Source organism: Xyrauchen texanus, chromosome 33 (assembly GCF_025860055.1).
Source record: "Xyrauchen texanus isolate HMW12.3.18 chromosome 33, RBS_HiC_50CHRs, whole genome shotgun sequence".
In the NCBI taxonomy this organism is placed as follows: Eukaryota; Metazoa; Chordata; class Actinopteri; order Cypriniformes; family Catostomidae; genus Xyrauchen; species Xyrauchen texanus.
Window position 1 is genome coordinate 37,413,628 of NC_068308.1, and position 17,429 is coordinate 37,431,056.

The 17,429-nt window shown below is 38.6% G+C and overlaps 2 protein-coding genes across 3 annotated transcripts in view; one reads left to right on the forward strand and one right to left on the reverse strand.

Moving 5' to 3' along the window:
* LOC127626751 (dedicator of cytokinesis protein 1-like) overlaps positions 1–17,429 on the reverse strand; it is a 329,863-nt gene that overhangs the window by 137,823 nt on the left and 174,611 nt on the right. The gene's annotated exons all lie outside the window — the stretch shown is intronic.
* The window catches only part of LOC127626752 (inhibitory synaptic factor 2A-like), a 29,538-nt gene continuing 17,294 nt past the window's right edge, over positions 5,186–17,429 (forward strand). The window contains exon 1 of the mRNA XM_052102765.1: positions 5,186–6,369. Coding sequence (XP_051958725.1) covers positions 5,186–6,369 — 1,184 coding nt within the window. The remainder of the gene's footprint in view (positions 6,370–17,429) is intronic.

Consider the following 17,429-nt stretch of genomic DNA (forward strand, 5'->3'; position numbering starts at 1 on the left):
AGCAACACATCATTTAAACGCTTCAGCATCAGGGAGACACAATTATTACAAGCACAATCCTCTAATAGCAACAATTTAGATATTGTTAGATATTGTGTCATCTTATGGCATTAGAGATACAGGCTTCAATGCAGCAGGAAACAACAAAGAGGCATGTATTGCAGATAGGAAGAAATCACTCAAAACAAATGGACAATTTGATTCCGTGTTAAATTCGCTAAATGGGTCAACTGCGCTAAAGTACACGCATTGAACAAAAAAAGTTCACATTTACTTTGGCAGCCCTAAAACAAATTTGGGTCTTTTATTCTCACTTCCTTCTCCCTAGAAAAGACAAATGCAAATCGGTTTCAATCAAGCCTCATTTCACATGACAAATAGTAAACAATAGTTTCCTTCCTTAAATGTTGTTGTGTTGTCTTTGAAGTTACGCAACATTCTGAAATAAAAATAAATAAATTACTTATATCCTGTGAGAATAATCCCAAGGTGACAAACCCACCAGAAAAAGAAAATAAAAACAAACCAAATAAAAAAAGCGATACAGAATTTAAAGCCGGATTAGGGCGAGGTCTCTGCCTTCACATGCTCTCGAGAAGAGCCACAGTTCATTTGTTCCCACTCTGTTTAGCACGGTCTGTTCTACGATAACACCAGACTCCTGTTAGAAAACAAATAAATATATGAGAGAAGGGATTTCCTATTTTATTAAAACTTGTAAAAGTAGGGGGATGGATATGAAATATGACTAATGCTTCCTGTATTAAAACTAAGTCTTGTGCGATTAACACATAAAATGTTTATATCTTGTGGCTATACTTTTTCAACTGTATGTATTTTAATGTATATGATCTGGCCCCATTCACTTCAAGTGTCAAATACATAAAATCTGCCGCTGGCTAAACATCGAAACCATTTCCCCTCTTTTGAATCCCAGAAACCAATCCCAAGGATATGATTCATTGCTAGTGTAACGTGGTTTGACAGGGAAAGCCCATTTCAAATGCATTTCCATCTCAATTAATCAGAAAGGGTATTGCTGACAGCTCACATCCCCAAAAGGGTGCGTGTGTATATTTACATGAAACTCTAAATTATGAATTAATTCATCAAATTATTTTTCTCACAGTCACTTCACATTTTATATTGTGGTATCATAGCAACAGCCAAGAGGGTTTCTTTTAGAATGTTGCATCAAGGGGCTTCCTGTTCTTTGTCAATGTGCACTCTTGAGAATCATTGCCTTTTACCTTTACCTTCCCATCATTAAAGACCTTGAAATGCTGTCACAACTAAAAACAAAGGTGGAAGCAGATGATTTGATTTGCGGTGTTTGCTAAGGCAGTATCACTGTTACTATTGCTCAAAATAAGACTTGAAACATACTTTACACAAGTACACAAACACAAATGAGAATGCTACATACTTAACAACCTTGCTTAAAACATATTAGGGTGTTAATTCAAGATATGTAATGCTGTCTTCAGTCCACATTGATCCGCAATGGGTCTTGAAGACATGTAGTCACAGAGGGTCTGTCACCACTGGTTTATCTTGCCTTCCTCAGGCCATTATCAAATGATTTAGAGTGATAGACATAATCAATAGAGCAGACGGCACAAGAGTCATTCAACATGACATTAGGAGAGAAGTGCAGCAAAGTAATCGAAGCACACTGAAACCCAGAGATGAATTCTAGACTGTATTAGATTAGATATTATGTGATTCTGAGACAAATGACATCTGCTGTTTGCATTGTTGGTCTCTGTTGTCTACCTATGTGCTCAACATTTTATCTGTGGTGCTTTCTTTAGCAAATATTACTCATACTATATCTCAATGTCCCATTAACTATTATTTGAGAATTATTCAATTTTGTGGACGACATCTAAATCCAAGACTATGCAGAAAACAAAACCGATTTGAAGAACCCGCTTTAATTCCTACATCCTACAAAACTTGATCTCCTCTAAAAGAACAGCATCAATATGCTCATATATTTCCAGAAAGAATACACCGTTACTGATGCTACAAAAGGCTATTTGACAAACGGGCCTCGGAGGGGATGTGTTTGTCAGGGTGATGATGCTGAATCACAGGGGAAAGTGGTCTTTCTCTTTCTATTAGCCAGCTGAGAAATGGCGAATTTCAAGAAGACAGACAGATGACATGATTTCACATCTATCATTCTGCCCATGTGTGATCTTCCCAGGAACACATGAGTTTAAGCAATGCAATTAAATGTCAAAGATAAATGAGTCATGAGCTAAGACAACACATGATATACTGTCAATAAATTTAAACCACAAACAAGTTGAGCTGGTTAAAGATGTAGAGGACACTAATTCTGTGAGCTTCACTAGAACAGTGAATGATGTTGCAGCTCAGCCCTTTTGTTGCTACATGACTGATTACTTAAACATTTGTTTAAGATCGTCATTATTTACCTGCATGTTCCAAACCCATATGATGTAGTACATCACTTTGAAAGCACAATAAAATCATTCAACGTCTGGCTTGTGCTCTACATTCCAAGTCTTCTGAAGCTCTTAGACAGCTTTGTGTAAAGAACGGTCCAATTTATTTCTTTTAATGACTACAATAAATGAAAGGAGAGCATTTTTAAAAGCCCCCTGGTTGCAACAAAACACTTTTCCCCACCCCTTTTTCTTTTACATTGAAAAGTGGGCTCACATATAATCATCTGCAATGGGGATTAATCTGTTGGTAGAATACTTCAGATGTTTTGAAATGGATAATCTGATTAAAATGAACAGGAAATGGTTCACCTTTTCTCAAGTCATTATTTTACTCCTTCAATCTCGTGTCTTTAGTGACCTGAGACCTCATTACACCCCCATCTGATTTTTGGATTTGTGTCCAATGCTTGTTACTATTCCTCAATCTATCTCTTATATATAGTGTTTAAAAAAAAAGAAATGGATATAGATATACACATACATATACATACACACACACGGCCAAAAAATTTGAATAATGTTCAGATTTTACTGTTTTGGAAGGAAACTGGTACTTTAATTCACCAAAGTGTCATTCAACTGATCACAGAGTATAGTCAGGACATTACTGATGTAAAAAACAGCAGCACTATTTGAAAAAAGTCATTTTTGATCAAATCTAGACAGCAGCATCACTCCAACACCTTATTCTTGAGTAATCATGATACATTGCTAATTTGGTACTAGAAAATCACTTGCCATTATATCAAAGACAGTTGAAAGATATTTGGTTCATTAAATGAAGCTGAACATTGTCTTTGTGTTTGTTTTTGAGTTGCCACAGTATGCAATAGACTGGCATGTCTTAAGGTCAATATTAGATTAAAAAAAAAAAAGGCAAAAAAGAAACAGCTTTCTCTAGAAACTCATCAGTCAATCATTGTTTTGAGGAATGAAGGCTATACAATGCTTGAAATTACTAAATAACTGAAGATTTCATATAAAGGTGTAACTACAGTCTTCAAAAACAAAGGACAACTGTCTCTAACAAGGACAGAAAGAGATGTGGAAGACCAGATGTGCAACTAAACAAGAGGATAAGTACATCAGAGTCTCTAGTTTGAGAAATAGACACCTCACATGTCCTCAGCTGACAGCTTCATTGAATTCTACCCGCTCAAACACCAGTTTCATGTACAACAGTAAAGAGAAGCCTCAGGAGGCCTCATGGGAAGAATTGCAAAGAAAGACACTTTTGAAACAGAAAAACAAAAAGAAAAGATTAGAGTGGGCAAAGAAACAGACATTGGACAACAGATAATTGGAAAAGAGTGTTATGGATCTTAACCCCATTGAGATTTTGTGGGATCAGCTAGACTGTAAGGTGCGTGAGAAGTGCCCAACAAGACAGACACATCTATGGCAAGTGCTACAGGAAGTGTGGGGTGAAAGGTCACCTGAGTATCTGGAAAAACTGACAGCTAGAATGACAAGTATCTGCAAAGCTGTCATTGCTGCACATGGAGGATTTTTTTGATGAGAACTCTTTGAAGTAGTTTTAGAAGTTCAGACGTTTTTTTTTCTTTCAAATTGTGATAGTAATTTTTCAATGTTATTAATGTCCTGACTATACATTGTGACCAGTTAAATGCCACTTTGGTAAATACAAGTATCAACTTTTTTCCATAAGAGCAAAATCTGTACATTATTCCAAACGTTTGTATGTGTGTGTGTAAGGTTATCTATTTTTTGTTTTTGTTTATTAGAACTGAAATTAATATAATATTCAAACAAATATATACTACACCACACTGATAATCAGTGCAACAATGAATAACCAACAATGGTGAATTTTCAGTATTCCACATGCATGTACACACATATTATGCATGGTATTTCTTGATCAAAGTGGCGCTGTTGTTTCATTGATTTACATGAACTACATATGATATTGCTATGGGATGAAGTAACAACATGGAAGTAAACTATAGTAAGTACAACACATGAACAGTATGATATGACTATTGCCATTTGGGTGAACTCTTGAAATAAGTTGTGCAACATTTTAGACTCAATAAGTGCCTGAGAAAATACATACATGTAGCTTTTGTTTAGCTTATGAGTTGTGTGTCGCTTAATACGTTTTTGATGGCCAGTTGTCTCTCATGACATTTTTGTGTTAAGGTATTGAATCCTGTTAAAGATTTGTCTTGATTTGTTCCATTATCTCAGAATCAGAATGAGCTTTATTGCAAAGTGTTCTCACGTACACAAATATTTTTATTGGTGATATGAGTAACATGTATGCACAGAACATTACAGTGAAACACACAGTATAAAACAAGGTAAGAGTATAAATAGGCATACAAATAATAGGACCTATAACATAGAATGGTGTATGCACATGTGCAAGTGTTAATGTATGTGCAAGGTTGGGGTATGTACAGTTATCATATTAAATATACGAATTTGCATATGTACATGACGTATGCATTTACATTATTGCACTATGGGGTAGTCCTGAAGTAAGTTTAATTGTTGACTCAATGACAGCTGAGTAGAATTGTGTCAGCAGCTCCTTTGGCAGGTTGAATTTCCTATCTTTGAAATATAAAAAATAAAACTTCAAAATATCCTAAATTTAAGTATCCTAAAAATACCCAAAATTATAATTTAGCTATACTTTTCTTGCGCTAATTGCTCTACGGTTTGTGTTTGCAGGAACAATGGTGAGCAAGGAAGGTGGTAAATGCATCCTCACCAACTCTGAGTCCGACTCGGAGGCAACGGCGACCTCCATGGCCCTGGAGGTCAAAGGGTCGTCGGACGACAGTCGGCAGGTGCGCAAGCGCAACAAAGCCCTTCAGGTGCGCTTCAAGGACATCTGCGAAGCACAGAGCGAACAGGCTCGAATAGGAAAGCCAGCTACATACAAGGTAGCGTACCGCAAATACATGACCGTTCCGGCTCGCCGTTCAATACCAAACGTCACCAAAAGCACTGGAGTGCAAACGTCGCCAGATCTTAGGAAGCGTTACCAGACTTTTCCATTTGAGCGCAAGAAAGGGCACACAGTTAAGCACTCCGCTGCAGTTGACAGTTGCAAAGACCAAGATGATGGGTTTGTAATCGATGTGAAGAGGGTGAAAGCTACAGAAGTGGGCAGGGATGGCACCCTCGCTCATAATGTAAGGAAAACAAGAGCTTTGATGCACACCAGCAAGTGCATTGCGACTATAGAACAACATCCGCAAGTTACTGATGGGCCATGCTCTGATGCTCTAGTTTTAACCTGCCCAACAGATGGGACGACAACAGGAGCGAACAACTCGGATTACCAGATCTGTAGCATTAGAAGTAAAAACAACAAAGGCTCCCAGAGAGACTTGGAAATACCCAATCGCACGGGCAAGGAACAATTGATGAACTCTAGAGAAAGTGGTGGGAGTATACTCCAGGATTCATCGTCAAAAGTTATGGGACCTATCGCATGGAACTCTCTTACACAGGTGGAGTGCTTGGAGAGTCCGTCTGAGCGCAGCAAGCGCAAGAAGGCACTGCAGCTCAACGGCCTGCAGTCACAGACGTTACCGCGGGCTAGTTGCACGACACAGGTTCAGTGCCATTCAGGCACATTATCCGCTCGCCCGATGCGTACCATGGACGAGGCAACGGTGGCCTCCGTGGCGACGGCAGCCGTTCCCATGCCAGCACCTCTGTGCCGGGGCGTGACGGGAACTCTACAGGTGGATAATGAGGCTTGCAAGCAGATTGTATCTATCAATCAGGACGGGGATGTTAAAGCACAGCTCCAGGCCATGGAGAACATGATCAGCTCCAGCCAGGAAACCATCAAAGTACTGTTAGGCGTTATTCAGGAGCTGGAGAAAGGAGAGGCTCATAGAGGAGGGTAAGACACTTTAAACTACATTACCCATCAAAATACTGTTAGGCGTTATTCAGGAGCTGGAGAGGCTCATAGAGAAGGGTAAGACACATAAAACTACATTACCCATCATCATGCACCAATTGGACACTGTAGCCATTTACATTAAAGGCCCAGGTATACTTTGTATTTGCATGTTCCAGATCGGATCATGCCCCGCCAAACGAGTTACCTTTCGGAGTATAGTTTTCTGACCACAGATGAAAAGGACACATGTTCTACGCATGCACACTACAACTGCTTTTAGTTCAGTCAATGGGCAGTGTATGTGCAGACGATGCGCACAGAGGAGGACCGAGTTGGCTGGTCAAGAATCTCTTGGTGACACACAGTCAGGCCATGTGGCTGTGCTGATGACAAATTTGCATCGCACATACTGTGCGCGGAGCGATCAGCAACGCGGACGGGCAAAATATACTTTGCCCTTAAGGCTGTAATATGACTGCACAAAACCCAAAAACTATTTGCGAAAAAGTAGTCCCACTTCAAAGGATGAGCCAATGTTGCTACGTTGGGCAGCTCAAACAAACAGAGCAATGATTAGAAAGAAGAAAAAAAAAAAAACACTCTTCAGGAAGTGAAACCAAGAATAGCTTAAAGTTGTATCTACACATTAAAGGAATATTCCAAGATAAATGCAAGTTAAGACAGGCATGAAAACTAGGGTGTATTTCAAACTGTTCTGAGACCAGTGAAGACAGACTTGTATTGAACATGGAATATTCCCTTTGAGCCGGAATAGGAGAGCGTATTTTAGCAACGAAAGAAAATGACAGCTTTAAGTATTGTAAATTCTCAAACTAACCATTATTATAGTGGATCCGTTTAAGTTTGTTTAGCCTTCCATTTTCAAGAGTAGCTACTTAATATAACAATCGAATCTTCTCCAAATTAGGCCAGAGATATAAATGACAAAGAGAGAACACCAAGACAATAAAATGTCAAAGCACTCCACAAAAAAGACAGAGGAAATTGCTCTTGCAAAAAAATGGAGTAAAGAAATCCTTAGAGAGTCTTAAAGCTTGGGTATATGTAGTTTTTCCACATGCTATTCCATCTTAAAAAATGATCATCCTTTTATACTCTTTTGACTGGACACGTATGCAGTATGTGCACTATGACTATTTAGTACAAACATCAGCATGCACATGTGATATTTGTCACGTGTTTTGTGCAAGCAAAAAAATGAAGTATACTTTGGCCTTTAGATAGTAACTACATGAGCAGCCTGCAAAGCAAGCTGCCAAAGAAAAACATATTTTGTCACTACAAAATAGGCTTTAAATATGCTGGCCGGGCTGCATACTAACAAACCTCACATTGAACAACCCAGTGAAATGCAAATAAGAGCAGCTGGGTGAAAAAATAAATAAAAGAGAAAAACAAGTTTTATGAGCATGAAATAATGAATGTGACATCATGCAAATCACCCTAAACTCACACTTGAAAATATTCCAACTCTGCGTATCACTTTTCACCAACCAGCTTGGCATGACATACCGACTGTTTCGGCACATTTACACATGCAACTGTAAAATATTAAACAAGCTCTTAATGTGATCCATTTGAACGCTGTGTAAAGAATACTTGTGATATTACAAATTGAACCTCTTGTTCATGTTTGAGACTGGATAGGCTAAATGAGCAAAAAAATGAGTATAAAAATAAGCAAATATGGAGTTGTCGCTTATGTAGTGTGTTGAACCACCTATGTGGTTCAATTTCAGATAGGATGCCGCCTTAGAAAGTAGCTGCCTATGTAGGGTAGTAGACAGACATGGCAGCTCACTAGATTTTGGAACGAACCTTCACTTTCCGGCATTTACAAACACACAAAAGATGAGTGGTGACTTGAACAATGGAATCACGGCAGCATAGTGATTAAAACTGCATTAATTACCAGCAATTTTACATGTCTACTCTTTCTACCTGATGCATAATTAAGGTCACAGCAAGAGGGTTTTATAAACACAGGATAATGAGAACCAGAGCATTTGACATCATCATCATCATCATCATCATCATCATTATCATCATCACGTAGTTGATTAAAGATATGTTCAGCAACAAAGACTGAGAATTACAAAAAAATGAAGCACTGCCTGATAACAAAGTTAAACTTCCAAAAGCACTTACCATACAATAAATGCATTATCCAGTGCTTTAATCATTTTGGTGAGGATTTAGAAAGTATCAGTGTTTGCCATCTTTAAAGCAATTGTATACAGTAATATTGAAGATATAGTTCACAAGAAACAAAAATGAAAAAGTCACAATTTCCTCAGTGCCATGTTGTTCCAAACCCTAATGATTTCCTTTCTTTCAATGGCACACAAAAGGAGATGTGTTGGTCTCAGTCACCATTCACTTTCATTGCATCTTTTTTTATAGCATTGCATCACATATAGCTTATAAATTTCCTTTTTTGTTCCACAAATAATGTCAGATGGTTTTGGAACAATATGAAGTTGAGTAAATTATGACAATCAAAATTTTGGGTGAACCATCCCTGTAAATACAAGTACTAAAGAGTTCAAATTTTTCACCTACAAAAGTGTAAAATGAACAGCTTTATACACTTAATACACAAAATAAAACCTCGACACATAACTTGAACTTAGTCATTACTCCGTAGAGCAGCAAGGGACTTTTCTAACATGTCTAACGCTTTAAAGGTTCTCACGAGTTGATATGTTTCCAGGTATTACACTTAAAGTATTATTTAAATATATACTCTGAACAGCGCACTACAGTTTCCAATTCCCTAGCTCAAGACTTAGAGAATGTATTTTCCTTCAACCAATGCTGAAATGTTTAATGCTCCAGTGAATACGGCACATTAGCCTCATTTCACACACTCCGAAATGTCATTTGCTCAACAAAAGACAGAATGTCTGGAGGACGTAGGTGAAATGTATTCATAATAACGTCTGTTACATTACCGCTGGCGTGATGAAATACTATCTGTACACCATGTTCTGAAGCGTGCAGTATGCACACAAACACATTCGCAAAGAGGCATATTACTGGAAAACATGTTACAGGATAAAGAGGATGCAAGGGGTTGTGTAGCTAAACAGCAGGTAAAAAGTGTGCAATGTATTATATTATGAGCAAAAACAAACATTGAGAGACTCATGGGAATGTAACAGACTTATAATTATCGAATAATAAGCATGAAAACAAAGTTATAAGAAAAAGGGTTTGGTAATTTGTAGTGCATTGTAAATAAATAAAATACCATTATTACACATAAAATTGGTAACATCGGTAAAATTGTATTTGTTAATAATAATTATCTATATTAGTTAACATGAACTAAGATGAACGATTTTTTTATAGCATTCATCATTTTGTTTAATGTTAATTTCAACATGCTTTATTATTCTTAAAATGTATTAGTGTATATGTTGAGCATGGTATAAATATCACAATATAGTTAGTTACTTTTGCTGTAAGTTAAAAACAAAAGATTTGAAGTTGTGTCGAGTGTTTTTAAGATGATGTGATGTTTTAAAAAGTTGCGCAACTTTTAAAAATTCAACTCAAAATGTGTTTGTTCGATTTTGTTGCGCTACATCAAGCTGTTTTTTTAACTCCACAAAGCATCAGAAGTGAACGCCCCTAAGAAAGATGTGATAAAATATGTACTTTTGAAAATCTCTAGCCTGAAATACACACTACACAAGTTACATGAACGCATCGTGCATTGTTGCACTTTAAAATGTCAGAATGCAATGCATTCTCAACGTTGCCACAAGGGGCGCTATAGCAGACATTAGTGTGCACCGTCTGCTTCTACTGTCGTGGCGGCGCAACGGTTTAAAGAGAATATTGCTGAGCAAGTAAATTAAATTCAATATATGTACAGCAGTCCAATGAATACCACATTCAGTTAAATGGTACACAGTTTTGAAGATAACTTCATCGCCCCCTAATGAGGTTTGTTATCGGCAGAGTAACTAGACATTTTGCAAAATTATACTTGGCAGTTCATTACACATGTAGCAGCAGTTCCAAGGTAAAATGTCTGCTGTGTGGCGCTACAGGCAAATTGAATACTTATTAGTTATTAATAGTTATAAAACTATTGGTTATTAGGATTAATACTCTATCAAGATTTAAATCAACAAAACTGACCTCCTTACCATAAACCTTACACCTAAGCCTAACCGATAGATTCATAAAAGCAAATGTGAGATGAAAAACACACCCACATCATTTTGTGGTGCCTCTATGACACTTTAGGCTTATGTGTCGACTTGCATGCTCTCTCGTACCCCTGGTCCTTTTCATCCGTTGAACAACCGCACAATTTTATCGTATTCGAGCAAGTTTGTAAATGTAGTTGGTATACTTTTTTTTTATATCTCCCGTTTTACTCCTCAATTTGGAATGGCCAATGCCCAAAGCACTCCAAGTCCTCGTGGTGGCATAGTGACTCGACTCAATCCGGATGGTGGAGGACGAATCTCAGTTGCCTCCCCATCTGAAAGCATCGATCCGTGCATCTTATCACATGGCTTGTTGAGTGCATTACCGCAGAGACATAGCACTTGTGGAGGCTATTCTACGTGGCATCAACAACAACTCACCAAACGCAGCACCGAAAGCGAGAACCACATTACAGCGACCATAAAGACCTCATGTTACTCTACCCTCCCAAGCAACCGGGCCAATTTGGATGCTTAGCAAACCTGGCTGGATTCACTCAGCATGCCCTGGATTCGAACTCAAGACTCCAGGGGTGGTAGTCAGCGTCAACACTCGCTGAGCTACCAGGACCCCAATATAGTTAGTTTTTAATGCGAACGTTAAACTGAATAAACTTACAAGTCATGCACTATAGTAAAAGTGTGTAGATGTTATAATATTGTGCGAGGGATGGGGTGAAAAGTATGTGTTTATGAACTGATAATCAGCCGTTTTACCCTTAATATGTGTGGAAGTGAATAAAAGCAATTGTTGTTGTATTAGCGCATCTAGTGTTCATTTTACCAGGAAATTATACGTACAACGAGCAAAAATATATATTTTTATTTTTTTTTTATGCAAAAATTGAGAGTCGTGTCACGTGATTCTACAAGTCCTGGCTGACAGTATTGCAATGATGCATTTAAGTATGTTAAGGGCAAGCACTCGGGTCTGCTGCATTTATGTACTTGCATAAAGTATGTATCTGGCCTAATACAGCAAGCTAGAATTATTCAATGTTATTTCCTAAAATGAAAAACTGTTAGAACTCATCAATATTTAAACCTTGACAGACATTAAAAAAAACATATCAGTCAAATTAAACTTTGAATATAGTTACTTAACTAATTCCACATTGCATCTGTTTTAATAGCAGCCTAATCAAAAGGACACAATATCAATGTCATCTTTATATGCAGAAAAATGCTGCCCGATAATGAAGGTCCTTTTTGTAAGACTTCTACTTACGTCCCAAAGGTATTTTTTTCTTCTCTTTTTGTGTACAACATAATTCACATCCTCTGTACATTATTCACACATTACCTACCGCACTGTACCAGATGATCCTGAGGGTACGGTTTGCCTTTGAGAACAGCAGATTTCCACTGGCAGTCAGTGACTTGTGCCAAACATTATTCTGCCTTCCCGCTGCCCTGTCTTGTCCAACCCAGAGCTCCCAGCGGTAGCGCTATACATCACTGTCCCCATTAGCTACAGAAACTAGCCTCAGATACACTCCACGCATCAGCAAACAGCACTTCACATGCGCTCATTAGGGACAAAATGGCCAACTCTTTTTCGTGATGAGCCCAGCAGTTTGACCTTTTAAGGGAGTCGGTTTACAGCACAGGGGTGGCGGTGAGCGGAGATGCAGACAGATGGCCATTAATAGCCAAGTGGGCTGACCTGAGGAGGGCTCCTGTGAGGAGCCGCTGGCCAAAATGAGATCTAGACTGTTGTCACTGATTAAAACTGAATCGGATTGACAGAAACATTTTCATACTAGTGATTTTGGATCGGAGGCGAGTCCATTTCCCACAGCTGTGTGTTACCTATACAGATAGAGTTTCACTTACTGCCCCCTGCTGAAAACAGCTCAGACGGTGGTAATATTCCTTATTACTATCCGGGGACATGAATAATTATATTATTTTTATTTCATTTTTTAACACATTATTTGTTTCACATAATCACACTGAATTAACATTTTAAATCAGCAGCCCTAATTAAAATGTATTGTGTCTATATTTGCAATAAAATAACTTGAATCAATAGTTTTATATTTTTCCATTGTTTTTAATTTGATTACATAATTCTCAACGCTTCATGGGATTGCAGTTCTTTCCCTCATAAAGTACACCTTGTACCTTTCTTGTTTGTCTTATTTTCAAATATATTTTTGCTTTGCTTCCTACTACGCTCGGGTCATTTTTGACCCGGTAGAGGTAATTCTTAATTTTTAAACATCATTGATTTTCATTGGCGAACCAAACTTTGTGACTTTGTCAAGACTACCATAATTAACATAATATATTGTGACAGGGTGGAGCCGGGTCGTGATTATATACACCCGGTCCCTTATCAGGCTAATTGGGGACAAGCGTGCATTGTTCCAGCCTGGTCCCACATACACACATGCATACACACATACATGCATACACAATAACAACCGCCATTCGCCACTAAGTGGCGACTTACCACAACGCTTGTGCCAGGCTATGTACACGTTGAGGCCATGTGAAGTGTCGAACGCCCGCTGGCAGGAGGTCATGGGACAGATCCAACAGGTGACATGGGTCGACTGACTGAGAAGACTGGATGATGCACCAACTGTGCCCCCTACTGTGCCAACTTGCTTTGCTTTAGCTGCTCATTGCTGTGAGCATCGCTCCTCTGTCCTCCGTTGTTGTTGGAGGGTGACTTCCTCCAACTGGCCAGTAGCATCCTTCACGAGGCTCCTCCAAGGAGCCCGATCTTGACACCGCTGGTACCAGTCATCAGCAAGTCACTCAGCTCCACGTCCTCCTGTACCACATCACTCCATCTCTTCTCCAGCCCATGCCGCACTCGCTTACAAAAAGCTGTTTAGGCATTCGGTGGCAGGGCATGCGGGCTACGTGACCCAGCCAATGCAACCTTGCCTGCCAGAGGAGCTCACCGATGGGACTATGTCCACATCTTTCAAAGATTCGTGAGCTCAGGATGGATTTTAGGAAGGCCAGCCTAAATGTTTCTAACCGGCGAAGATATTCCATTAGGGGGGTCTGCGTTTCGCAAGAGTAGAGAAGGGAGGGAATGACCGTGGCCGAGAATACCTGAAGCTTCGTGCGGAGCGACAAACTGGGTAGCTTCCACACAGCGTTACGCAACCGATGAAAGGATAATACTGCTCGACTGATTCAGAGAGAGACCTCTGCTGTCATAAGCACACTGCCCAGGTATGGGAAACACTCCACTCTCTCCACAACTGTCCCATTATAAACTGGGAGTTGTGGGGGTGGAGTGTCCGATGGTACATAATACACAGGCAGGTGCTTAGTTTTGGCTGGGCTGATGGTAAGGCCCCATCTCTTAGTGGCAATCACCAGATCATCAGCAGACATAATGTGGTTGACCAATAGGGAGCCATCCCTTGACCGAATAAGTGTACACACACACACACATGGCCAAAAGTTTGGAATAATGTTCAGATTTTGCTATTTTGGAAGGAAAGTGGTACTTTTATTTAAGTGTCATTCAACTGATCACAAAAAATAGTCAGGACATTACTGATATTAAAAAACAGCACCATCAATATTTGAAAAAAGTCATTTTTGATCAAATCTAGACAGCAGCCATCACTTCAACACCTTATCCTTGAGTAATCATGATAAATTGATAATCTGGTACTAGAAAATCACTTGCCATTATATCAAACACAGTTGAAAGCTAATTTGGTTCATTAAATGAAGCTGAACATTGTCTTTGTGTTGCGTTGCCATAGTATGCAATATTCTGGCATGTATTAAGGTCAATATTAGGTCAAAAATGGCAAAAAAGAAACCGATTTCTCTAGAAACCCTTTAGTCAATCATTGTTTTGAGGAATGAAGGCTATAAAATGCATGAAATTGCCAAAAAATGAATATTTCATAGAAAGATGTACACTACAGTCTTCAAAGACAAAGTACATCTGTCTCTAACAAGGACAGAAAGAGATGTGGAAGACCAGATGTGCAACTAAACAAGAGGATAAGTACATCAGAGTCTCTAGTTTGAGAAATAGACGCCTCACAAGTCCTCAGCTGACAGCTTCATTGAATTCTACCCGCTAAACACCAGTTTCATGTAAAACAGTAAAGAGAAGACTTAGGAGGCCTTATGGGAAGAATTGCAAAGAAAATACACTTTTGAAACCGAAAAACAAAAAGAAAAAAGGTTCGAGTGGGCAAAGAAACAGAAATTGCAAAGGCGCCAACGACGCACACAGACGAAGACTCTCTGCACGTCGAGAAAATCTAGGCCGGGCCATGCTGATGACAAAATGTGCATCATGCATACTGTGCACGGAGTGATCAGCAATATGAACAACCAACATGTACTCAGGCCTTTAGACAAACAGTAAAGTCATCAAAACTTCAGAAGTAGAAATAGATGTTTGAGTAATGTAGTAATAGGCCTATTTCATTTTGAACAAATGAATTATTTAAGCTTCTTCAAAAAAGCAACCCTTTGCCTGTATTATATAATGAAATGTTAGTTTTGTAAATAAATTAATATGTAGGAACAATTTATATTACTCTACAAATTACAAACATTTAAGCAAAAGCCTTTGGATCAAAAGTCAGTTTAAATCATGACAAACAAATTCAGTCAAGTGTGTGCAGACTTTGACTTGCAGCATAGTCTTCATCTCTTTTGCAATGAATCCGCAACAAAGCCAGATGCAAGTGCTTCTCTGTGCATTATTCTGTTTTCTTTTTCTTTCTTATGAGTGGTGACCTAGCTACAGTGCTAGAATTTAGGATGTGCTCAAGTTGACAGTGCAAGCATACTGCGAGGTACAGAGCCAAATATTATAATTTGAAGAGAGACCTGTAGGGTTGGGATCAAACAACTGGATGTAGCAAATGGATGGCGTGTTAAAACGGCATACATTTTAAAAATAAATAAATAAATACATTTGAGTTAAAGGGATAGTTCACCCAAAAATGAAAATTCTCTCATCATTTACTCACCCTCATGCCATCCAAGAGTAGTATGACTTTCTTCTGCTGAATACAAAGATTGTAAGAAGAATATCTCAGCTATAATACTATAAATTATCCACCGTGCCCAGTAGGTGGCGATATGCACAAAGCTTTTGAATCGCCAAAAGCAAAACAGAGAACGTGAAAGTGGATATGTAAAAAAAAAAAAAACATGTAAATATTGATATGTATCTCACCCATATCTGTCATATCACTCCTGAAGACATGGATTTAACCACTGGAGTCTTGTGGATTACTTTTACGATGCCTTTATGTGCTTTTTGGACCTTCAAAGTTCTGGAAACCATTAACTTCTTAGCATCTTTTGTACCTACAGAGCTGAGATATTAAATTAAGAAAACCTGTGTCCAGAAAAAGAAAGTCATGCACATCTGGGATGGCATGAGTGTGAGTAACTGAAGAGAGAATTTCATGTTTTGGTGAACTTTCCCTTTAAAGAAATGTTACAGATCAATGCAATTTAATCAATGGACAGAAATGGTTCTGCAATTGATGATGTAATTCCTGTCTAACAGACAAAAACGACAACATGCTGAATCAAAAGTACTCATCACTGTCAGTTTGCTGTCAGTCTTTGGCTCCTCTATGGCAGGAAACCTTGTAGGGGTCAACAGGTCAACTTCTTCCTGCCAGCAATGCGGCAGATGATAATTATGTCAGGTCTCTCCATACAGAACCATGAAAGCAATACATAGATGGATATAAACCATAACCACTACAGGCAGTGAAAACTGTTTGACGAAGGAAGGATATTTAAGCTATTTGTTTTAGCACACATTAACGATTTAGATATATTCAGCTCAGCGACTGCAGTGCGATTCCGCTTCAGGGAGTGAAGAGCAAACTCAAAGCTAAAACACAAAAACAAACACAATTTCTTCAGAGACCTAGAAGTAAATACTGAGTTCAAAACAATGGGTAAAGAGGGTAAAAAGCAAACGATACTTTCTTCAGTAGGATTACTGAGGTGATACTGTAGATCTATACAGTTATGTAACACACTATTAACAAAACACAAAGTTTGACTATAATTTGCCTTCACAATTTGTTCAATTTATTTACATCACATACCGACTTGCCACATGCTCTTCAGCACTCAATGATTGCATTAACTAAACCTCCCTTAGAAAGGATATCACACTCCTGCTGGTTGAACCTACAGCCTTCTGATATAACCCCTCGGGTAACGTCTCCACTGGTCATTCCTTCCTATGAACTCTACTGTCAGATCATATTCCACCGAACACAGCATGCCGAAGGGGTGTGTGACCATACGTACAAACTCGTGTACATTGAAATACATAACTGCAATAAAGCCTTTGTGGGAACATTATATTCCTGCGTGTGCCAATCACCAATGATTGTGTCGGCCAATGGCACAAGATCTTTGAGCTGCCTACATAGAGCATTTTAATTCAGTGCATCACATCAACAATGAACATGTTCCACAAACATTTAAAATGCAAAAAAAATATCTTAATTTTGAACAATATATTCCACTTTATATTTTATCCAATTAAGTGCGGCTAAAAGGAATGGTTCACCAATACATTTAAATGTTGCTATCATTTACTCACCCTCACGTTGTTCAAACAATCTTGACTTTCTTATCAACACAAAATGAGATTTTAGGCAAACTGACTCAGTCCCCATTTACTTTCATTGTATGGAGGTAAAAAATAAACTAAATGAATAAAGTGAATGGTGACTGAGGCTATCATTCTGAAACGGGCTGATTACACTCACGAACGCAGCCTGTGTCCGGCTTGTCCTCTGCAGGACGTCGGTCTGAAAAATGCTA